The 26,017-nt window shown below is 35.3% G+C and overlaps 1 protein-coding gene across 2 annotated transcripts in view; it reads left to right on the top strand.

Annotated features, from left to right (window-relative positions):
• Window positions 1-26,017, top strand: part of AEBP2 (AE binding protein 2) — a 51,458-nt gene that overhangs the window by 21,187 nt on the left and 4,254 nt on the right. For both annotated transcript variants that reach the window (XM_075757714.1, XM_075757726.1), the window contains exons 3-6: window positions 2,734-2,841; window positions 11,301-11,487; window positions 17,491-17,615; window positions 22,413-22,480. In XM_075757714.1, the coding sequence (XP_075613829.1) occupies window positions 2,734-2,841; window positions 11,301-11,487; window positions 17,491-17,615; window positions 22,413-22,480 (488 nt within the window). The remainder of the gene's footprint in view (window positions 1-2,733; window positions 2,842-11,300; window positions 11,488-17,490; window positions 17,616-22,412; window positions 22,481-26,017) is intronic.

Raw genomic sequence — 26,017 nt, forward strand, 5'->3', positions numbered from 1 at the left:
CTCAGGTGAAATCATATCTTGATTTTTTTTTTTTTTAGAAATGGAGCCTCACTAGAGGTAAAATATATACAAGAATGTATAATAGGGAAGATGTAATACTTACTGACTCGAGAGTACAAAATCTTACCAAAACAGCTCTGTCTGTAGTACTGATGGCAAGTATACTTTCAATCTAATTGCATCTAGTATTTTTTTTTAAACTGAGGTGCATATATAATCATGTATATTTCAGTCTGATCCCTGGTCAAATGATGCCATTTCCATTGGTCTCGTAATTTTAATATTTCAAAACATCTTACAGTACAGTAATTTCAGTTCTGTATTTAACTACCTGTCCCTCCCCAAGCACACAAATTACCTTTGATGCCTGAAATATGTCATGTAAACTACTTTTACATCAAACATAAGCAATCTGCCTGCTTTTGCTGCTGTGTGTTGCAGCTCTTTAATTTCTTGGAGAGCTAATACCAGATCTTAACGTAGAATAGTCATTATCTTTTGACTTTTTGTCCTGTCACTTCTCCAGCAGTAAAATGCTAGGCCATTACGCTTTATCTTGAGTGAATAAGAGACTTAAAATGCTGATTTGCATTACTTTAAATAATTTATTATGTAATTGTGTCACTGAGACAGCCATGACTATGGTTGTGTTTAGCTAGTGTTTTTTGGTATGATTAAACTTTCAGCTTCATATTTGGTGACTTTTTTTCAGTCCAAGCTCTAAGCAGAATCATCTATCCAGTGAGCTGGCTTTTTAGCCAGCCATGAGATGATTTCTGTAGTTATGTTCATAGGTTTATAGAAGTCTTATATGAATCCGGGATGAAATGAATGAGATGTGTTGGTATCGTGTGGGCTTTTCCATAACTGCATCTCTGGGGATCTTTGTTATTCCACCCACAACCCCTTTTCATTTCATAAAAAGGGACTGGAAGATTTTTCAGGTGATTGTGGGGGGGTTTAGGGGGGTTTTTCGTGGTTTTTGTTTTTGTTTTTAAATTGTATTTCTGTTCACTTACATTCCATGTGACACAACTTGTGGATATTTTTATTTAGAAATTGTTAGACTGTATTTGTTTTTCTGAAAGAGTAGGTTGTTGGAAGCACCAAGTGCCTAATAACTGTTGCATTCAGTTCATGCTTTTTATCCCCCTACTGGAGTTGGTTTATTTTTTGAAAAGTTCTTCAACTTGATGCTGTGGAAGGGGACTGATCCTGGCTGTTTTGTGTCAAGGATTTGTCTGCCACCTGCTGGTGAGGTGTTTAAGTGGTGTTAGAAATTATATTGTGGGTTCGGTTGATTTAAGGTACATTTTTACCATACAAGGATGCTTATTTTCAAGCTAATACTGAGATAATGGCTCCAAACCAGATAGATCCATAAAGAGCCCAGGTAACTTTTTGACAAAGTTCTTCTTCCCAGAAGTTTTTTCAGAAATATTTTGGATTCAGCCTTTTGACAACAGTTCCCAAGAAGTCTTGCCTGGACTTCTGGTGGGTTGTTGTAAAACCAAATGCTTGTTCTTTGGAGGGATCGTATTTCCACAATCTGTAACTTCATAGTAATACTCCTTTGCTGAGTGCCCTGCAGTTGCTGATGGAAATATTGGGACAGTTATGGAGCTGTTGCAGAGCCAGGAATCTTGGAAACTCCAATTCTGTGGCTTCAGGGGGATCTCAAAACTGAGGAGACACCAAAGGTTTAGGGTGTTGGGCCTAATGCGTCAGTAGGTCTGGATCAGTCATACATACATGAAGGGTTTTCCACCCTTGTATTAGTAAGCTGGGTTATCTATATATTATACAGCAAGTATGTAGCACTCCTGTGGCTGCTCTTTTGTTTTGAAAATACAGTCTTTTGAAGACTGAGTTTTTAACCTCCAAAAGAGAACAAGAAACTCAAATCCAATTAGTTGCCTGCAATTCTGAAAACCTGTATTATGGACAATGCTATTCCTAGGGACTGTATTTTGTTGCTACAAATTAAGGCTATTCCTCCCTTCACACACAGACCTGTTCAGGAAATTCTAATGAAAGGCAAATTCATTGAGCTTTTTTATTCTCTCGGTTATAGATAGACACAATGAGAGGAGAGAGAAAAGCAGCACAAGTAAGTTCTACACCCCTTAATGCACTATTGTGCATGTGACTGATCTGTGCACTGAAATCACAAAACATCCATAGATTTTCTTGAATCCTATGAGAAATTGGAACTGTCTTCATTGGGAATTAAGTATAAAGCCCTAACTAGAGGTATCCAGTATTCCATAATACAAAACTCTGGTATCTAAACAACTGTATTGTAATTACAAGTCTGCTTTTTTCAGGCTCAAATAATAAAATTATTAATTGCCTATGAGAGTAAATTATTTTATTTCTATATCTGCTACCCAGAAAGTTTGTCATTTAAAATGTTCTATCTCAGTATCTGGTGGATACAGATACTGAGTGCAAACACAAACTCTTTACTGTGGATGCTGTGGCTCTTGATTGTGTTTATCTGCAGGAACATCTATTTTTTGATATTTTATTCCAGTGAGCTGCTTTTTTGAATACTGGTTGTAATTATTTTTTCCTTGGTGACATATTAGAAGTGTGTTGCAAAACAAACAGTTATTGTTCAAAATTCTTTGAAGTATTTTGTATTAAGAAAAGAGGCTTCTTTGCTAATTGATAATTTTTTTTACCGTTTTCTTTGCTTTGTGTAAACTTATCACATTTTTACTCTATTAGGTGTTTGTTTGCTTGTGGAAAGGTTGCAAAGTATATAATACACCTTCAACAAGTCAAAGTTGGTTGCAGAGGCATATGCTGACACACAGTGGGGACAAACCTTTCAAGGTAAGGTTCGTTGTAAGATATATCATCCCTTGTTTTAAGAGCGATCCTATTTATTTTTTCTGATACAATATATTAATTGAAAAATGCCATCACAGGAGGATTTCTTAAAAAGTATCCAGTGAGCTGAGCCTTCATCTTTGCAATAATAGTGTCCAAAGGTCCTGTTCTGTTATGAAAACAGGTGAAAATACCATTATTCCTTCTCTATCCCTGTTTCTTTTAACCTGTAAATGGTAGGGGAGTGTAATACTAAATAGTGCTGAAGTTCAGGGTTTTTTGGTGCATTTTCCAGTTGAGCTGCTCACATCGTAACAGTGAGATGTTTTGCCTCATGCTTTACACTTCCACATTAAACTTTGGATCATGCCACGTGGTGCACATTCTGTGCTTGAATAAGAGCTGGTTTTGTTAACAAAATTCAGTTGAAACACAATCGGTGACTATTTATGGTTAACCTCTCTGAGAATAATAAGGAAGTCAGGAATGCAGGACCGTTGAGCTGACTGTATTTCCTGCATAGTATTTTCTAACTTTCTCTTTCTTTCTCCCCCTAATCTGTACCTGCAATTCTAGGTATAGTAGTGTTTATCATTCCCATATCCACCAATCCGTTATTAATGAGTTGCTTCATCCTCTTATGGATACAGTTGGGGCAGTTCATAGCTGTCAGTCCTGGATCACTCGATGGTAAGTCCCACCCACACTACTTCAGACTGAAGTTCTCCTTCCATGTAGGATATGAAAATGAATTAGGTTTTTTTTTTTTTTTTTTTAAGTTTAGGTAGCATTTTATGCCTTCTCACCCACCCCCAACCCTCCCCCAAGTTTTAGTCACTGGTTTTCCACTTCCCTGTCTTCTCTTTCTTCTCAGGTAATATCTTCTACTTTTTAAAATTTATTTTAAGGCAGCTTTATTACTAAAAAATACTTGTCTTGTTACAGTGATGTTTTCCAGAAGTTACTACTTCTGCATAGCTTGTAACAGTAGTTATGACAGAAAACAAAACTAAACTCAAACCTAGAGAGTAAAAATAATGCATTGCATGTGAAAAAGTTTTTTAGTAAAGGTTAGACTTTTTTTCCATACTGAACTGTGTAGTTTAGTCTGAAAATTTCTGAGAGTGAGTAACAGGAAACTTGCTCTTGAGGTTATCATACCCTCTGTTCAAAGGAATAAGGTTAGCATGCTCTTAGAAGCATAGTATAGGGATCATAGATGCCTGAAAGTTTGCAGATATGATTGTTCCAGAAACTAATCTTAAGTGCTAATCCCCGAATAAAATAATAAAAAAAAGTAATCAAAGGAAACTTGTACCTTAGGTCTTCTCACTCTGGTATTAAGTATTTTATATACCTTAAAGTAGAGTGGCAAGTTTTATTCTTGAAGGAAAGTCTTTCAGTAGGGTAATTTATATACTTATTTGGTCTAGATGAAAGAAACTCAATTTTAGAGACAATGGGTTTAAAAGAGGGGGGCATAGCTCAGAAATAACAGTAGTACTTTTGATTCTGTCAGAGTTACATAGCAAAGTCAGTAAAAGTTGGTATCTCAGTTTTTTGACTAATCTGGTTACAGCTAGAGCCCTAACAATTAGTTCTGACAATAATAGTCTTGTGTTAAATAGGCGTTATTTCACCAGCTGATTTTCTGTACTTTCTAATCCTGCTAAGGGAAAGAACAAAACACAGGCTAGGATTGTAGTAGTTAATCATCGTGGCTCAATGTGTGTCACTTCAGCATTTTTTCCTACCGTTGTCTTTAGTTCCCTCTGTTTGTTTTTTATGTCTGTATTTCTCTATCTGTTCCTGGGGGTTTTGAATGGAGGATAATTGTGATCTGAGTAGCATTTTGTAACATCTTTTGTTCCCTTGTCATTTATGCTGAATATAGGCTTCAGGGCTCACATGAGGTAGCCAAGTATGTAAGTGTCTGTGATAGCAACCTATTAATTAACTAGCCCCCTTTCCTTGCTTGCTTCTTTTCTTTTACAAGCTTTTGAAATCTACTGTCTGATACAAAACCACTTCAAGTGTTGGATATTAGTCTTGATTGGTCCAAGAACAGCCATTACTAATTGTTTTATGGCAGTCATTCAAAAATGGAGCAAATGTTTCTGTTTGTATTTAGCTGTTCTTATAAATCTTAATTACTCACCTTTTAGAAAAAGTTAATTTTTTTCAAGTCAGAGTTGGATTAAGGACTTCTTGTTCTTGTTGATTACTGCAGACAAAAATATCTCCCAAAACCTAAATTACAAATAAAATTTCTGTGTGCCTCATGACACTATACTTGAGTTCTAGCATAAAAGGAAGGAATCTGTCATTTTAAAGAACTTGGTGAAAATACCTAGTCATTCAGTGTTTTATTTAAAAAATAAATATCAGGATTTTTGAGGAAAGCCAACAATGGCATTAATGGAAATAGTATAGCTGTGTGCTGTTGTCTGAAGAACTGCTGTTCAGGATCTTTTTAAGAAAAGCAAGAAAATGTTAGCTAGGAAAGTGACAATTAAAAGCAGGAAAAATTTACTTATGTAAAGGTAAAAGAACACTATAATTGTATAATGACCAGAGGAGAGTAATAAATATATGGCAGGTTTCTGTATTATATTTCTAGTCAGAATAAGAGACAAAAGTATTTTCTTAAATTGAAAGGCAGTTGGGGACTGTCTTGAGCATAAAGCTGTCCTTTGCATTAGAACTGCTCTCTCGAAGGATATGTCCCTGTCCTGTCACCCTTTTGCTTGCAAGTGGACTCATTTTATATAGTTGCCCATTTTGGGTTTAATTATCTATTATTGTGATACACATGGTGTTGTCCCACGATTAACAGCTGTATCCAGCTGTAAATGAGCTGCTGTGCCTTCATATTAAGAGGTCTTTGTGGGTTTACCTGTCCTTTCCATGCATTCATATAAACTATGTGACTGAAGTTACTTTGTCAGAGAAATGAACCCACTTCTAAATTACAAAGGTGAAATGTTACATATTTTCATAAGTTTCTCCTGTGTTTTCTGTTTGTGTGTTTTAGTGTGTCCCCCTCAGAATTAATATTGCAATACCTATGTCATGGAAAAGGTAAATGTCCTTATGAATACCTTTTTTGAGACCTTTGTTATGCTAGCTCCATTTTTATATGGGGCAATTTCCTGTTAGTGTATGTTCAGCTCATAAGGAGGGGACATTCTATATCTGAGTCATCTGGGGAGCTAAGGAGAGAGAAAAAAACCCAACTAACTCTACATCTTTGGGCAGAACTTAGGACCTCGGTTCCCCTTTACTCATCATACTGCTTTTCTGTTTATTCTCTCCTTTTTTTCCCTAAGCTTTTAATACTGATGGCCTTGGGTTTCATATGTAACACAGGGATGTATTTTTTGCTTGATTTTCTTGAGGCCATCATCACTAAACTTTGCTACTGATAAAGTCTTTCTTAGGGCACCCACCAATCCTTCCACCAAAGAGTCTGTTAGATGAGACATAGTTAGCAATTGCAGCTAGTTAGTTTTCAGTCTGTAGTCAAATATGATTCCTGCAAAACAGCATGCTTTTCCAATCCTGCTTTTGGTAAGCACCATTTCCTAGATTTTTCTTGTCAATAGGAACGAACAAACTGGTCTTACAGAACATGTTTCTGGTTGAGAACTTACTGGCCTTCTTTGGGCCACTGTTTGGTATTTTTTGAAGTTACACTGTTCCTCTTAATACCTGAAGTTCATTGCTCTTGTGCTGCTGGAAGTTTTCTCTTTTGCTTATTGCAGTCTGATTCTAGCCACCCTTTCATCTTTTTTTTTTTTTTTTTTGTCATTGTAGACATCATTTAATATAGCTATTCTCAGACTGTGTAATTGTTTCTCTGAAGACATTTAGTGTGTTCATGTTTGTGTATGATATTTATGTTCAGGGTTGAAAGAGAAAAACCTAAACATTATTCTTTTTTAGTTCTGTTACGACATAATTTTTGCAGCTTTTTAGAAACTGGTGTTATGTTGTGGAGCATCATCAACATGTAGTGGTGGTCCTGTCTAGGATTCAGCAACTTAAAAACTTTCAGAACATGTTGACAGGTGATCTAGAGGAATAGTCTGCTGAGTTAGAAAGCTGATGTCTGTAACTGTCTTTGGCAAGCTGAGAGAAATCGAATGAAGAAATTCTATCTTACTTGTCCTAAACTTGGCTGTTACAAATACTAAGTATTTGAACAGGTAATGTGCTGTGACAACCTGCATTTTCCAGCATGGTTTCTGGTAGTCAAAAAAGAATCTGAATACTACTCGCCATGCCTTGTTGCCGTATGAGGCATTGAAAGTTACTTGAAGACGTATCAAACTCTTAAAATGTAGTCTGGGTGACCAAATACAAGTTGTTAGGCATAATGAAAGGACAAATGGTAGAGTGAGCACAAAACAGTAGGAGATTTTATGCAAAATAATTGTATATAGCAATTTTCTGTAAATATAAGACTGTGTGTGGATATGCTACCAACTGCTTTCACATACTGATGCCAGTGGGTATGCTCTTAATGTTTAAGCTCAGTCATGCAAGGTTTGCTCGTGTGGCGTAAATGCTTTCAATAACAACAAATGACAATACAGAGGTTCATTGGAGGTTTTCATCCTTTGTTTAAAAGCGGGGAAGAAAGTAATAATAAAAATGAAATTTGGTGCTCATTCTGCCACCTGTAACTTCCAGAATTTATTAAGAGGTGACTGCATTTGATAGGACTCTGAGTAGAGTAACACTTGTTGAAATCTAGAAAGCACAGCCAAGCAGCTCCAGTCCTCATTTCGAATTCATGCCTGTTACTCTCTTGGCGGAATATCTTTTATCCGTTAGAGCACTGCAGATGCAGGTAGAACACGTAAAGACATTCTGCCTGAACACTTAGATGTTGAGACAACAGGAAGGTTTATTGTGATGTCTAAAATATTACTGTTAGATTTATTGGAAAAATTACACATTGGATATTCTAAAAAGGAGATTACGTTATTCTGAATTTAGAAAAAAAAACTTATATTGCTAGATATTTTTATATCCTGCTTTTAAAGTCACTGGTCATTACTGCCCATTAATAATGGTGGGTATGGGTACACTGGAGAAATTAAACTTCTTATGTGTTGACTTATTTTCTCTTGAAGTAACATATCCACCAATCCGGACCCAATCTATCATATTTAAAATTGAATGCAAAATTTTGAGATTTAGGTTTTGGGGGAAAAATGAAGATACTGGTTTAAAGTTGTGCATACTAGTTGAGTTTGATTTGTTAGAAGCCCTCTAGATCTGTATAATTATCTGGTGGGAAGCTGATTTGGTGTGACTTACCGTCCAGAGATCCTGAAGTGACAGCCTGAACTGCTTCTTTATCTTTGGAGAGAAGAGACTTTACCCATTAGTAACGGATTGCTGGATATATTATTTTAGAGAAAAAAAAAAAGAAAAAACAGGTAAGATTTTTCTCCTCTTCTACTATTTCCTGTCTACTACAAAGGCATTCTCTGTCATCTTTGATATATCAGCTGTTGATTATTTGATGACATGATCAGGTAGTCTCAAGCTACACAATACCTGAATGTAATGATTTCTGCAAATATTTCATACTGTGGCTGCAGACTATAAATAGGCTTTCTGGAAAAAGATAATTTCTAGTGGCAAGTTGCATATATTGAAGATTTAAGGATGCTAGTTTGGGACTTTTGAAAGTAAAACTTGGGTAGAGCACGAAAAGTAAGTGGTAGCTTTTGTAGGTAATCTGTGATTGACTTCTGTCTAGTCATGTATGAAGAAAACAAGTTAAGACATTTGAGTCAAACTGCAGTTTGTCATAAAACAATGTTGCCCATCTGGCAAGAAATACAATTAAGTCTTATAAACTTGTGTTTTAAAAGGTTTTAGAAATGCGCCTGATAAAAAGTTTGCGTGTTATTTTTGGAAGGTATTGCCTTTTGATATTATACTTTAATAAGCTTGGAACATGGTAATGCATGCACTGTACCAAGACTTTAGGTTATTTTTGACCTCTAGCAGGCATTGGCAAGGCTGAAATTTTAGTTTCTCAGTGTGATTGAACTTCAGGGTATGGGGGCGTGGGCAGGTTGCACTTTTTTTTTTTTTTTTTTTCTTCCTGTCAGTGTTTGTAGGATCAGAAAGAGCTAGAAGCTGAAGTCAGGAGCACCTTAATGAAAGTTTAACCTAAGTTTAGATTTAGTTGCTTGGTTTAGTTTCATGAAACAGCTTTTATGGGCAAGACAGCTATTTCAAGGACTTAAAATCTATAGGATAAAACATGTTTGAACTAATGCATGTATGTATTTTATCAGTATCTGTTGATCGTGAGTTTGATCATCTTTAATACAACTAAGTGGGTCAGGTTCGAGGTCAGATTGGATGGGGCTTTGAGCAACCTAATTTAGTAGATGATGTCCCTACCCATGGTAGGGGAGTTGGAACTGGATGATTTTAAAAAGTCCCTTCCAACCCAAACCATTCTATGATTCTGTAACTAGATTTTAATCTTCAGTATTAATTTGAAGTCATAAATATTGCATTGAGATTACTGTAGTGTAAATGAGATTAGGAGCTTGAGTGGTTTGAGTGTCATAGATATGTTGGGATTTCTTACATTGTAAATCACTACAAGTATATTACTGTTGATTGAACATGGGAAGTTATAGAGCAAGGTAAAAAGGTGTAGATAGAAATTTTTTTTTTTTTTGGCTAAAAATCTTCACAATTCTTAAGATACTTATTAGTGGGGGAGACAGGGAGGAACAAATATAGTGTGAAGGATCCTAAATATGTTAGTGCTGTACATAGAAAACTTTCCCTAACTTCCCAAGTCTTTTTCCCTTAAAAAAAAAAAAAAGAGGCAAATAAAAATGTGAAAAATGTCCTCCTATTTTTTTGTCTTTTACTATCTTGAAATAGATATACGTACTTTCAGTCCTATAGCAAGTATTAAGTCCTTGGGGATAACACAGGGTTTTTTTCTTCATGGACACTATATTGTTTTATGATGATCATGGAAAACCATTTGCTAGGTCTGAGGCAGAGAAACAGACGTTTTAATTCTGCAGCCACAGTTAGAAAACAACATAGTTGGGTTTTAGGGACAAAACGTGCTGAGTGGTGTTCTACTGCTGTTTTCTTGTCTTTTGATGAAATGTGCAGGCTTGGGGCAGATTACTGTTAAGAGCTTGCAAATTCATCCTTACTCTTCAGAGAAAACTTGACACAATGTACGTAGTTGCAGCATTGCTTATTCCCAAACTGCTATTGGAACTGTCTCATCAGTTTGCTGTGATGGGAAGTGCTAGAGAAGAGAGGTACAGGTGAAAGAGCTGAGAAAGAGGGGAAGGAGAGGGAGGAACAGAACAGATATGGAAGGAGGAAAACTTTCCAGTGGTTTAGAGTGGTTTCTTGCTACTGGCTGATCAACTTATTTGCCCTACTACTATTCTCTGGGTCAGAAGAAAAATTGATCGTGTGGATACACAATTCATTGCAGCAAATGATGGGATGCATATCTTAAAATTACTTTTCTATTACCCTTGTAAGCTCAGAGCAGAAGAGAAAAGGTTTGTGCCTCCCTCCCCAACATTGTAACTTAAATACTTCTTTTGAAAGTGAAATAATTGTAAATATAAACCAAATACTTATAAAAATACCAATAATTATTGTAGCCAGTACTAGCTTAGTTGCATATATCTTGCAATTTCTGTGTTTCTGTTTAGTTATTGTTGGATATTTTCTTTTCTATTTGAGAAAGAGAGACCATTTTCTTTAAATAAGAACTTTCTTAAATACTTCTGAAGTAATAGTAGCATCCCAAAATAAATATATAAATAATTGCTAATACAACTTTCAAGTTACTGAAGGTAAAGTTTTAGACAGAACTGTAAGATTTTTGTAAGGTTTATTGACTTTGCATAGCATTTACAAAAAATACTAAGCTGTTTCAAATTTAATATAGGTAAGGATGTATTTTTTTTTTTTTTTACTTCTGCCTTGTCACGAGAAAGGGGAATGTTAGAACATCACTGTTATCAAATGCAGGAGACTGGAGAGCTGTTGAGAAATACAGAATAACAGTGCAGTATTTTGAAAGACGGGGATGTTGGTCTGTGAAGGGGAAAGTTACTCAGAAGCATTTATTTTCTGTGGGAAGGGTTTGTCAGTGGATTGTTTGAAATTGGTTTTATGTTGTACAATATTTAGAATATAATATAGGAAAAGTTATTATACCCTGGAATAATTATTGAGAGCTATAAAGTTCAGATAGAAATTTATTTCAGATTATGTTTCTGTTTTTAAGAATTGCATGGTCATTAAGAGTTTGTCTTCCTTTTACTGTGTTGGAGGTTAACCCAGAAAAGTCAAACTGAAAGATGTATCAAACTCCTGTGAATGAGTGCCATATAGCACGCTGATAACAGTTGTTCTGTTTTTTGTCTCATTAGTGTGTAGTTGGTGGGTGCAATGCCAGCTTTGCATCTCAGGGAGGACTTGCCCGTCATGTGCCCACACACTTCAGCCAGCAGAACTCTTCAAAAGTTGCCAGCCAGCCAAAGGCCAAAGAGGAATCTCCATCTAAAGCTGGAATGAATAAAAGAAGAAAGTTAAAGAACAAGAGACGACGATCATTACGTAAGTATTTTCAGAAGTAGAAGTTGTCGAAAATTTTGTCTTAGGAAGTTCCTCTTCAATGTGGTTGTTTCTCTGCAGATGTGGGTCAGGTAGGGTTGGTGATCTTTAGTGTTACAGTGTTGTGATGGGAGGAAAACAATTCCACATTCAGTTTGTGTTCCTTTATAGGTCAAAGCATCTATGCATTCAGTAGAAAAGATAAATTTTCTGTGAGCAACAGTTCGAGTTTACAATTTAAAGATGCTTTTCATTGTAGAGTTACTTTTTGTTTGTTAACTGTATTACTGTTGGAAAATGTTCTGTTTAATGATGATGAGATCTGAAGTTCAGTACTGCAAACAAAGATTACAGATTCATATAAATTAGAGATCAATGCACATTATATAAGCTCTTTCTCGAGCACAACGTTTCGTTAGCTTAATGACAGTTCTATGAGCATAACCAAGATCTAATTTTGGGCAGATTTTACTTGCTATGTTTTTTTAATCTTTCTCCACACAGTTGATGTTTGTTAATTTTAAATGACCTAATGAGCTGAGAAGTGTGATTTATCATTTAAAGTGAAAATTATTTCCTCTAGCAAGTAATAATCTCAGTACCTTTTCTAGTTCATTTTGATCCAGTTGTTTGATTCATGAGTTGTCCTAGCATCAGAGTAATAACCATGTCAAATTTATTTAGAGATTCTAATGTACAGAAATGGTTAGGAAAGACTAGGCAATTGTTAAAAAAATTAACTTTGGATGCAGCTCTTCAGTACTGAACTGATTATTTACTAATTTTAAACTGTTACTGTGACAGTTGCATTTTAGAGTAGAGATGTGTAAAAACCCATTTAGATTTTTTTTTTCTGCTGGTATGTCAAAAGCTGAAGAAAAAACGTCCATTAATTTTTACCTGTGGTGTAAAACCAACCTCACAGTATTGGAGAGGAGCGCAAGATACCTTTTTTATGAGCCACTGGACCTGCTGTTCTGTCCACAGAATGGATCTCTATTCATAAGCAGGCAATTACTTCAGTCCTGTTTCCTGGCTGGCAGTAGGATTTTAGTGATGGTATGATGGAGAAATTTTGTTACTTCACTGGGTCAGCAATTACAGTCTTATTTTTCCAGAACTCTTCTGTGGCAGAACACTTTGCTGTATTGATCTTTCTGTTCCTGTGAAGAAATACAGTTGCTAGCTATTCAAATAGTACTGCAACAATGGATGCACATACTGGTGATCTTAGGAGATTACTCTGTATCACGTGATTGTGATTATTCTTATCTTAATATCTCATCTGTGTGGTAAGCAACTGAAATTTATTGAAGCAGTGGTCATGTTTCTGCCTTGAACACAAAGAAGCCTGTCCTGAAAAGTTACAGTATTGCCTAGAATTCTGAAAAGCTTATTTCCTGTGCTTTTCTTCCACACTGTGTGACAACTATGCAGTTCAGTGCTAGAAGAGCTACTGTTAACTTCAGTTATGGTGATTTATTTTTTCTTTTGCCTTCTCTTTTTGTTTGGAAATGCTTGGGTATTCTTAAAATATATGTGAGCAAATTATATCATTAAACACATCTTAAAAGTGTAAACTTCAAGGACTTTTCTAATTTTGACACTGATTCAACATCTGAAGAAAGTAGAAAGCTATTTCTGTTCTTTTCAGAATTTGACTTTCAAAGAGCTTTCCTTTTCATTCTAGCAATCTATGTAAATGAGAGAGTTCCATAAGGGAAGGCTGATCAATGAAGGGTTACTTGGCAGTATCCTTTTAGTTCATCTTAGATGTAATGAGAGACTTGAAATAGGTTCCTAATCTTGATCTGTTGACTGTGTTGCTCAAAATATAGATGTCTAAGACTGTTCACTTCAAAATTTTCACTTGAGAGATTCATGAGTTGCATCTTAGTTTGCTTCTCTGTATTGCTTCTGTTAGGTGGCTGATTTAATGCATTTTAATTCAATTTCCCCCTCTAGCGTATGCAGAAGTAGTTTCTCAGGCTGGCATTTTATTAGTAATTGATGAACATTATTCATTTACAAGTTTCAAATCAGAGCATGATAGTTAAAACTTCAAATTATCTGCGAAGATGTTCTAGTTGTTATAAACATTTACTGCAGAATTCTTGAACAAATCTATGGCAAAAATGTAAGTAGTAAATATTATGGGAATGTTAAAGACCAGACGGTAGTACTTGAATGGTCTGCTGTCTTGATCAAGTGTTGCACAGGAAGAAAAATGACAGGTGCTTGAGCAGTTTTTTATCTTCTCGGCACTTGAGACAAAGGCAATGCTAGCTGTAGAGTTTTACCTTAAGGCGAAAATAATCTCCGAGTTGGGAACTGACTACTGTAATGTATTTCTCCAGAGGGTATGTGACCCAGAAATGTATCCAAAGTTGATGGTGTTTTCTGAAAATGTTAAATATTGGTAGCTTTTCATTAAAACTTTGCAGATTATTGTTGATTAGGTAAATGTGACAAAGGACTGATACATTTTTGTTTGTCTGTTTCTTAGCTTAGTTTTAGTTAAGAATGAAGTGTGCAAGTTTGTATATTTTGTCTTTACAAGAAGAATGGGAAAGGGCAAGGACCTTTATCTAAGAAGCCGAAGTAACAAAATAACAGTATTAAGTATTTTTAGTCTGGAGTATATAAAGCTGGGAACATAGATTTATATTTAGATATTTTAAAAGTGTCTAAAAGGAGGGGTATTGAACATATGTACCAGGTTCTCTGCAAGTTGGGTTATAGGAAGTTATGACAAATAGATGTAAAGCAAGATTCTATTTGATAGTGTACAATCTGTTTAAATCATAAATAATTGCTTGACAAAAAACTACAGTTTTGTGTCACAAAACCAGTTTTTCTCCTGTGTTCTTTCTATCTCCTCATGGTTTGATTAGACCTTGGCTTTTTTTTTTTTTTTTGGCAAGGTGCAAGTAGCACCTTACTATTCTGAAGCTACCCCAATGAATTTTGTAGAACCTAAGATTATATTTACAATTTTATGTATTTTATTTGCTTTTCCAGTAGCAAAGATGACACTATAGTTATTAACAAGCATGATAATTGAGTTCACTGGAGAAATGTAAGCAAGGACATTTACTGTTCATGGAATTAACAGTAAGACTATGTTAGTTACATAAGACTTAGAATTTCATTTAGTGGGCTACTGGTATGAAGACTTTGATTTAAGTAATTGATGTGCACTTGGAACTTGTATTAAGCAGGAAGGGAGATTACTCTGAAAATAATTTTGAGGGAATAGATTTAAGATACCTAGAGGATACAGCATTAACACTTAATAAGGAATAAATAAAACTATTCATATGCCTTTCACAAATTGTGCCCTTTCTTCTGCATCTGTTGAATGTTACCCAGTGGTAAATCCTGAAGAAATTTGCTGTACGAAACCAAAACCAAAAATTTGGGATTATCTTCTCCTTTCCACCTTGCCTTCCTTCCTCCCTTATATTTATTTATAAAATATTTATATGCTTGCGTCACTGACCACCTGCAGCATGAGCTGTGGCTCTATGTTACCACTTAGAGTGAGACAACATTTCAGTGAGATTGATTGCCTAATTGGCAGTATCCAGCTGAGATAGAGTAAGGACAGAACATAATGTACAGATGAATGCTTAAAAAGAATTTGTCCCAGGAGTGTAGCAAATACTAGCTTCAAGTGGAAGTTGTAGTTTGTTTTGAAATAATGGATAGATAATCTTGGTGAAAAGGAATATAGAAGTTCTTTTAAATGAAGACAACAGAACTTTGAATCACTGTTTTTTGCGGATTACAGGATGATATATAGTTGATGATGTACTATCAGCTCCTATTCTTAGTTTTAATTTTAGTGTATTATATAGAGAATTACTGCTCTCAAAGCTCAAAAAATCTGAATACTTTCATTCATACTTTATTGGCTTGTGTAATTTTACTACTATATTATATGGTATATTTTTAAACATTTGTGTGAACTATTTCTAACAGTATGCAAATATGTGTCTAGTAGCAGTTATTTTTCAGTTAAAGTGCTTTTAGTGTAGAATTGATAGATCTTTATACTCCAAATCAGAATTGAATAATTTTTTACTGTTCAAGAAACACTTAAATATTTAAGTCTTTTTCGAAAAAGAAAAGGGCTTTATTACTGCCTGCTGGGTTTAGACTACTTGTAAAATATCAGATGGATGTTAATTGCACTTTATTCATTATAAATTGAAGTGTAGTATGTGATGCATTTGGTGCTTCTTGGCTAGAAAATAATCTGTTTACTAATAATCAAAGAACATGTACCTAGAAAGAAACTTGTCTAGCAGTGTAGTTTTTTCATGTGACTATTCAGCATTATTACTCCTTGGAGATCAAAAATTTCTTGAAGAGCATTTTCTGTATGTTCATAATAATTCATACTTAATCCTTTGCTTTGTGTTCCACTGCAGTACCAAGCAGTTTTATAGAATCATAGAATGGTTTGGGTTGGAAGAGGTCTTAACGATCACCTTAGTTCTAAACCCCCTCTGCCATGGGCAGGAACACCCCTTCTCAAAGCCCCATCCAACCTGGTCTTGAATGCTTCCACAAATGCAACTTCTCTGGGGAACCTGTTCCAGTGTCTCACCACCCTCACAGTGCAGAATTTCTTCTTTATATTTAATCTAAATCGACCCTCCTTCAGCTTAAGACAATTACCCCTTGTCCTGTCACTACACTCCCTGATAGACAGTCCCTCTCCTGCTTTCTTGTAGGCTGCCTTTAGGTACTGGAAGGCTGCTATATATGGAGCCTTCTCTTCTCCAGCCTGAACAATCCCAACTCTTTCAGCCTGTCTTCATCATCCCAACTCTTCCAGCCCTCTGATCATCTTTATGGCCCTCCTCTGGACTTGCTCCAACAGCTCCATGTCTCTCTTGTACTGGGGAGCACCAAAGCTGCATGCAGTACTCCAGGTGGGGTCTCATGAGAGCAGAGTAGAAGGGGAGAATCACCTCCCTTGACCTGCTGGTCACGCCTCTTTTGATGCAGCCCAGGACACGGTTGGCTTTCTGGGCTGCAAGTGCACGTTGCTGTATCATGTTGAGCTTCTCGTCCACCAGCACCCTCAGCTCTTCCTCCTCAGGACTGCTTTCAATCCGTTCTCTGCCTAGTCTGTATTTGTGCTTGGGATTGCCCTGACCCATGTGCAGGACCTTCATTGCACTTGGCCTTATTGAACTTCAAGACTCACACGGGCCCACCTCTCAAGCCCGTCAAGGTCCCTCTGGACGGCATCCCCTTCAGTTTTGTTTTCACTGCCATTGTTGATCTCTTTGCAGCATCCCAGTATTCACTGGAAATAGCTGGAGTTTTTATCGATTATAAATTAGGTCAGAGCAGATTGTTTTCAATAAAGGTAAGAAATAAGATATAGTTATAATTCTGCTTTTAAGATGTTAATTGTATCTACTATCATGTTTTGAAGTACTTTATTTTTTTAAAAGTCACAGGAGTAGTTTTGGAATTATTGACTGTCCTGTAAGTGTGTCTTGGCCTTACTTGTTTAGGTTCCCATAAATATCACAACCTAAATGGGCTGGTTTTGTATTAAATTAGACCTTGCATTTATTAATGAGTTCTGGGTTTAGTTTCTTTGCACTGGGACTTCTTTTATTTTTTTAAGAGATGATAGCAATGGATGTTCCCAGAGGTACTCGGGAAAATTAATGAATTCTTAATTTTGAAGATTAGGAAAGAACAGAATTCACTTGAAACTTAAAAAAATGAGTGAGTGTAATTCACTGTTTCATTTACAAGGACTATGTTTTGACCATGCTTAAATGAATTGTACATCTCTTGGAGTCGTATCTTCCTCAGTTAAATTAACATTTACAACTGTTTGACAAGGTAGTGCTGCTGTCATAATGATAAATTATTTACCAATGACACTTCAGACTTATTTACATGCTTGAATGTGTTTGAATGCTTTCACTGTGTTGAACACTAAGGATCTCTTTTTTTTTTTTTTTTTTCTAGCAAGACCTCATGACTTCTTTGATGCGCAAACACTGGATGCTATAAGACATCGAGCCATCTGTTTTAACCTTTCAGCACATATAGAAAGTTTAGGAAAAGGCCACAGTGTTGTATTTCATAGTACTGTAAGTATATATATATATATTTTTTATGTGTTCTGTTTATCTATGTGTCTAAAAACTCTAGTACTTCAGAAAGATTGGTTTTCCTCTTTCTGCTGTAGGCATTTAAGCAGAAATAAGTAATAGTGGGTATTTTACATTGTTGATTTGTCCATTTCTATTTAGTAAATCAACTTTTTAAAAGTAGTGTTAGTAGTTGTTCTAGCTCACCGGTTGAATAGCTTGCAACATTTCCTGTCTGATATACTTGGGGAAATATCTAACAGCAAGCATGTGTTGCAGAAAAATTTGGTTACATCTTCTAAATAAGAATGCAATTCAGATGGCATTTCGATAGTTGTGAGTGACAGTGCCCATTTATCACAAGGAATATTTTGAGGGTAATTGTATAATTGAATATTTAAAGATGCTGATCTGAAATTTGTGTTTATTCCTTTTTTCAGTTTAAAAAATATAACCTTGAATAAATGTATTGTTGTTCCCCTTTTTTTCTTTTTCTTTTAATAAACTTATGACTAAATTATCAATGAATTGCTAGGAGGAGGCAAGTACCAGTTGGAGAACTGGCCTTTAGGCCTGTTTTCATATCATATTTTGTTAATTTCACTTGTATTTGGATAGGATAGACATCAGTATTAATTTAGAAAAGTTCAAAACAGGGAAACAAGTACTGAATTGGGGTATAGGGATCAGAAGTCCAAAAAGCTGTATAACTTCAGGTTTTCTTCACCAAATTGGGAGATAAGGGCACATAAAAGGTAGAGACTCAGCAGAAGAAAAGAGTTGAGATGGGACAAAATGAGGGGTGGTGCTTTGTAAATTGGCAGAGTAGTGCAAAATGATCTGCAGTCCAAGGACGGAATGCTCACTGCTGTGTTTTCAGCTATGACTTAACCTTAACACATGATTCAAAGTATTGAACTGTCAGTCTCTTTCAATAAATAAAAGGTGATTTTATATGCATGAAACTTATTTTGTCCTGTTCTACAAGACTGATGATTGTTATAAATATCTGTAACGTGTATTAGGAATTTTTCCCAAATTACTCCTGAACTTTATGTACATTGATCACCAGCTGCAAGTGAAGATTTGCAGGTGGCTTAGCTGTTACTGTGTTTAAATCTCATTCTAGTTTACGTGGCCAACATAGATTTTACAATGCTGTGAGAAAAGCAGATTCTCTTCCAATTCACGGCTTGCTTTAATCTGGAAGGTTACCCAGACAGACTACTTGATTGTGGAAGCTCACCTCTGGCTATTGGAATAATTTATAACAAGATGGAATTACAGGGAAGAATGTGCTCTAAAACTGCTTCGAATTAACTTGGAGGAAGTGATGAAAATCCTTTTAGCTTATCTGTGCATGTGTCACTCAAGATGGTAGGGGGTTGATTAGATCTGAAATTGCTTAGACCTCAATTGTAGGAGAGGTTGTACCAGTGGGACAGCTGTTCTAAGATTCCAGCCCTACACTGCACTTCGTTAGCCTATTTTAGTGTGCTTCTGCGGTTGTGTGGGCTTGTGCTGGACATCAGCTATATTGATGAAACTCAGTCCAGAATCTGCTTTAAAAAGAAAAGGTAGTACAAAAGCAGTCTTTTGGATGTACACTGTTATACTGAGCTAATGGTCACCTCAGATGCAAACACATTTTGCTTAAAAGGATTAGGACATTGAGTTTGAATGGTGACTGGCTAAATAGCATAATGCGGTTTGTGTGGTCCATGTTCAGGTGAAGAAAAAATGTGTAATTGTCAGGGATATTAATCTGAAAGGTGAAAAATATGAAGATAAAGTTGTCTTGTTGTCTGAAAGCTGACATAAATGATGTAGGTTTGGTTTTTTTATGCAGCGTAAGAATGTCAGCAGAATGCAGTATTTTACAGGATGGATATTCTAGTGAAAAATTACTAATGTGAAGAATTTCTAAGCAGTCACTGTAGATAACCTTTCACCTGCTATGAAAAGGCACTCCTTTTATTTTTATATACATTTTTTTAAACACATCCTTTTCTTTATAGATATGGAAAGCTGTAGAATAGTGTCATCGATAAAGCCTTTTTGAAGAAATATTTTTTTGCCACCCAGAGTTTACCTTTGACTTCATTGTGATTTTTTTCTGCCTTTTTTTTTTTATTGGAGTCAAATTCTTGGTACATTGATTCTCTGAATTGTCAGATGGAAAGCCAAGCATTTCCATTTAACCTAAAGAGCAGATATTACACTGATTTAAAAAATGCAGTTCATAGGTTAGCCTGTCCTCTGTGCCTCAGCTTTTTAAAATGGTTAGAATTAATTCTCTAAAATATTTGAATACTAAACTGTACTTCACTGGTTTTAGCTTTTTTAGATATTTCAGTTCAGTGATCACATGTATTGATACTAGTTACGCGTGTTGTGAAATCTTAAAACTTTGAAACACAATCAGTGAATAAAGTAAGACGGATACCAATTTATAAGGTGAAATATTTTTCTTTTTCCAGAAGAGGTCAGCAGAACTCCATTTCTGATTTGAGACAACTTTGCATGTTTCCTTCACAGAGATAAATTTAATTTAAATTTCCCTTTTGTTTCTGGGACAGTGCATGAAATTTAGAGAATATAGTAAGAGTTTTTTCAAATAAAGCTGTATTAAGCATACGTCTACTGGGTGAATTGTATTCTTAAATGAAAAACTTCAATGCACTTTAATTCTCTACAAAACACTTTTAAGTCTTCAGAGCATCATTATTGCAGACCTGCTAGATTTCTTCCATTTCAGTTGTAAATTTTGGAGACTTGACAGTAAAGCTCTGATTACTAGTGTCAAAATAGCAAATCATTTTTTTCAGTTGCTTTTTTGCAAAATTTTTGCAATTTTGCATTTGTCTGCATCATAGCTGTGTTTCTGACTCTAGCCTACCTAGCATATGTTAATATTTTCATTGCATTAATTGTGATAAAAGTAGATACTTTTTATACCTTTTATAAAAACTTCTTTAAAATTGACAATGTCAAAATATATGTAGGGAAAAAGCAATGGCAGCTATAGATGCCAGATTTTTGTTGTATCCTAACAGAAAGCTAACATACTACTTTTAATATTAAAGAAAAATAGGCTTGTTCCATATACGGAGAGAGAATCTTTTATGCCAGTCAAAACCTAGTGAATTGCTCAGACTTTGAGTATTGATTTATTTAGTAGGGACAAGCCAAGCCAACGACGCAGGGGGGAAAAGTCTGCAAAATTCACATTGGATGCAAGTGTGTATCTCTGTGCAAAAGCATCCTATCCCTAACTTCCATAGCTTTAATGTGTTATGATTAGCTCTTTTGTTATGGTTTTCTTTTTTAATTTTCTACTGCTAAAGGTTACTTTCTCCTTCTATTAAACTTCTGTGTGTGTGTGAAAGCTGGTTCAAGTCCTTAGTTTAGCACTGATTGCTTGAAGATGTTACTAGGGCTCTAGAATAAGAGAACGGTACTTGCAGTGCTATAATTCAGGCAGTACGTAAAATGCCCTGAATTTTGTACCTGAATGTCTTTTACATATCAGTGTTTCATTTTTTGAGTTTTTATAAATCTCTCTTTTCAATGTGGTGATGGTAAGACAGCAGAGTTCTAAATTTTGTACTGCATATTCCTGAAAACAAGAAATTGTTAATGTCAGAGTTTGTCTGTACTTTTTTTTTTCCTGTTGGAGAATGCAGGAAATTATATTGGGTGGTTCTTACAGAGATCTATGAGGTTGTATTACACTGTAAATCCCTGTAGAAGCAGTGTCATTGATCAGGTGATAGATGGACAACAACCCCAGCTTTGACTAGTAGTTAGGTGTAATATGCATCTGTGACTTGTGTGTTTTGCCTGGTTGCCTCGTTCGTATTCTTCAAGTTTTAGATAGGATGAAGAGCTGTTTGTGAAGAATAACTTCTTCCTTCTAACTCGGGTGTAGCTAGTTTAACGTGTCCAAATGCTAACATTTTAAAATGCCACCTGTAAACTTTTCAGTATGCAATATCCATGATGCTTACATTACATGAGAGAACGTATATGTCTCCTTAAAACCTGAAGGTTAATTTGAGAATGAACTGGACTGTACAAGAAAATGTATGGTTTTGAATGGGAAAGCTGATGAGAACTGAGTTTTATTTGCCCTGTAAAATGAGCTTTGACTTACCTTTATTTGGTTCTAGGCTCAGGTGCTGCAGTCTACAGCAAAGAAACTGTGTTAAGGGTCCCCATTACGTATGCATTAAATAATCTCTGTAAGCCCATGAGTTCTTCAGAGTAGCATTTGCCATGGCCTCATTCAGTGCTTAGTTTAGGTATTGAAAAAGAATGAGTAAAAGTTACCTAGGAATTTATACATATATGTCCAGAAGTCTCACAAATGCTTTGATATTTTATTCTTATGCCATGCTATAATTAAACTATAAGCTGCATCAGTTTCTCGCATCTTCTATAGACTTCTTATGGAACAACGTAAGCATATTTGTAGAGGAATGTATGTTCTTCAAAGTTTTTTAGGTAGCTGCTTAAAACTTCAATTTTAAAAGAAAGAAGGCTACTTACAGGATGCATTTTTTTTTTTTTTTCCAGGGACCACTCAGTAGACAGATGTTAAAGGAAAATATTAAACCTTGCCAAGTGGCTTGAGTAGTGATATGTGCATTCTACCTATATATAGAATTAATGCAACTTTCAAAGAGTAAAACAGTTTGCCTTTTATGAATGTCCAGCTGAAAATGAAGAACAAAATTTTTTGAGCGAAAAATCTCCAGATTTTATTTTAATTATGATTTATGTAATTATTATCAGGTAATAGCTAAAAGAAAAGAAGATTCTGGAAAAATAAAACTCTTGCTTCATTGGACACCAGAGGACATGTGAGTATATTGCTAGTGATATTGATACAGGATTTAAATGGGGAAGGATTTACAGTGGAGTAAACGAACTGTCACTAAATTATGTTATGCCTTTGAATATTTAAATTAAAGTTCATGTTTTAAAAATGCTTTTTTAAAAAATAATTTACTTTCAAGTCTTTAGACTATGATACCAGTTCAGGTAATTTGGAGCTCCTTTTCTGATGCGTTTTGTCACTGTGGGTATTAATAACAAAGTCCTCTAATTATTGAATGAGGAGTTCAGGTTGATTTTGCCAGCCATATACATAAGGAAATTTATCACTGAGGCAACTTTGTTTTATCCACTGAGTCATCATGATCCTAAAATACTTTTAGGTACTGAAAAATGTACAACCATCAGTGTAACAGTAGAACTACGAGAATCTTTGCATAGGTGCTACAATTTAACAGGATAAAAATCGCAGTTGGCCCTTTAAGGTAGCCATGTCATATTGCTGCTGCTTTGGATTCTCCCACTGAAACTTGGAATACTCTTCCAGCATGTTTGGCTGCTTTTTTCTCTTGGTTTTTCAAAGTTGTGCCTTGTTCCAAATGAGTAGCTTTGTAATGCAGGATGAAGGTACTGTCCTCAGGTAGGCATGGGACATTTGAAGCAGTAAATGTACGTTAGAAATTATTTGTTTACTACTTTGAAATAGCTGATATCTCATCTCTTTCTTCGGACACAGAAAAGAATTTATATGTAAATATTTTGATCTTTGTTATATGGAAAAGTAGAATAAATGTTCAGTTTCCACTGTGCTGTAGGAGAGCAGTAGGAAGAGTAGTTTTAGGAGAGGCAGTAGTTCCATGCTCCATGTTTTCCACAAGTTTTAAGGTGATTAACTACTCTTCCTTTTGAAAGTAAGAATAATTATAATAGAATTTATTTCTTGGATCCACACTCCTGCATACCTATTCCTGGATCTATAGTCCTGCATACAGATGAAGTTACTGGGATGTTTAGTTCACATTCAGATGGAAGTTACTGAGACATCTAGTTCAAACCAAGATGAATAGCTGTATAATTAAGTAGGACATGCTGGTTTAGAGGCCCTTAATAAAAGGAACTTCAGTTTTACTAGGAAGATACCTCTAAATTGGTAGAATTCATGAGGTAAGAATATCTAATTTTCAGATTTAATAGTCATAGTTCATGCAATGAACTGTTAGAGCAAGGAGATCTTTTCGATCCAGTGCTGCTTTTAAGTGATTGAGTGGGATGGTGATGCAAAGCCTTAGCATAACAGAAATTTACCTTTGCTTTGGTTAAGTGGCTTAAATTACTCAGTTTTGTAGTGTGCCAAATTAGTCATGTGCAGTAGTGCATCTATTATAACTTTTATTTGCAGAGGACTAGGGTTGCTGGTAAGTTATCTGCAGCAATGTCTGGCGTTTTGGTGCAATTTTAAAGTGTCTGTAGCTTTTGCTGCTTGTTATGGCACTTGTAGACTGCAAGCTTCAATTCAACTTGGGAGAGAATAACTAAAATATTCTAGTAAAAAGGGTAGGGGGTTTTTTACTTCCTTTTAGGACAGCTGATAATACTATATGTAACAGCATTCTAAAATTACTCATTAAAATATTACACATAAAGACAGTTAATTGCATTTTAAGATAAAAAGCATTAAAACACATATAACATGGGGAACATGAAAAGTGAATTAAAAACATAAGAGTACTTTTTCTAATACAGGGTCAAATGAGTTTTTTGCTCATGCAGATGAATACAATATTAGAATCTCTGTGTTGGAGAAGAAGTTATTCAGTAATGTTAAGACATCCCCGATAGAATGTAGATTTGGTTGGTCAGGTCAAAGGAATAATGTGGTTTATATTGCTATTTCTTGCATCTTGGTTGTGTTAGGTAGAGGGTATATTTTCCGCACTGAATGATGCAGTTTTTAATTACTGAGTATTTGGTAGATTCCCTTTCATCTTGATTACCGTTAAAAATAAGATATCATGGGTCATGACATCCATCTGTCTTAGTGAATGTATTGACACTTTAGAAAAGTTGAATGCAGTCATGATGATTACTTTCCGTTGTGCTGAGCTGTTCATCAGCCTTTCAGATGGAGCTAGTAATAATGATTTAACTTTTTCTACTCTGAGTCATCTTGAGAAACTGTTAAACTGCTCCAGGTTATCTGTACATTAAGTATTTTTTCAGAAAAAGTCAATACTAGTCTTTAACACGTTTCCTATACAAGAGGGAAATAACTTTTATTTTTTTAATTTATTTTAAATTTATTCTTTGATTTCTTTTTGTATTCTTTGTGCCGATACTTCTTAGCTCACTGGGTTGTTGTCTTTATTTTAAACAAAGACGTCTTTGCATGTGAAAAGTTTTCTTGTTTGCTGTTTGTATTGTTTTGCATCTTCAGCATATAACTTCTACCAAAAATGTCTTCCAAATGTTGCTTGTCAAAAAACTGATTTTGGCTTTATTGAAAAATTATCATAAGACTTTTTTTAACCTTTTATGATCCATATTAAACCTAAGTAGACATATAGATTGCCTCCTGGGTGGTGGTGGTTTTTCTCTCTCTCTTTTTTTTCTTTCTTCCCCCTTCATCTGAAAAGGGAAAAGTGTAATTGGAGAAACTTCTTTTCCTACTGGGGTAGAAGTTCTCTGTTTCATTTTATTTTTCGGATGGCTTACCCCAAAAAATTGAATTTGAGTTACACCTAACTTTCATTACTGAAAAAGAGATTCAGTTTAATAATTTGCAAAGCCTGTAAAGCTGCATATAGCTTTGGTCAGAGAAAGAACCGTTTCATTTAGTCTTAAATGTTGTGTTTCTCAATTTGAAACTTGTTTCAGAATGTTAGAATTCTTAATTACAAAAGTAAAATCTTTCTGATTGTGAAGTTAGTTTTTGCCGCCTAGGTTATGTAAAAAGAGGGGGAAAAAAACCCCCAACTTTGTGGGCTGAAAATAATCTCAAGGAGTTGTTGGTTTTGGGGGGTTGTTTTGTTTTGCTTTTTGGGGGGTGGTCCCCCCCTTTTTTTCCCTCAGTAGTGGAAGCAAAGTGGATCACTTGTTTGCTTGCACAGCCTTGGTCAATGCTAACTTTTGGAAGGAGGCAGGAAAGCAGCTTTTCAGTAAGACGCTGATGACCTCTGCAAGCCTGGTGCCTCTCTTAAGAACGTGTTACCTGAAAACCTCAGCAGGGCCTTAAAAACACAATGTGCTTTCAGTAAAAGAAGCAGTAATGCAATAAGCCACTCTGAAGTAGGCATGTTTGGTTTCAAAGAATTAAAATACAAAATGTAGATCAATTGTGTTTGTCATCTTCAGCCCTCTTCCCCAAGTTTCACTGCAAGTAGCACTGAAGCAACAATTCCCTTTAATGTGTAAAGACCAAGTTTTAGTCCATCTCACCATGAGAACTGTTACTTAGCCAAAATATTTCATGATGATTGCCTGGATTTCCTCAGAAGATAATCAAATGCCAAATGATTAACTGTAGCAAAGTTGGAGCATTTTGACACTGAAAGCTTTGAACTTGG

The sequence above is a fragment of the Balearica regulorum genome, chromosome 1 (genome assembly GCF_011004875.1).
Source record: "Balearica regulorum gibbericeps isolate bBalReg1 chromosome 1, bBalReg1.pri, whole genome shotgun sequence".
Classification (NCBI taxonomy): Eukaryota; Metazoa; Chordata; class Aves; order Gruiformes; family Gruidae; genus Balearica; species Balearica regulorum.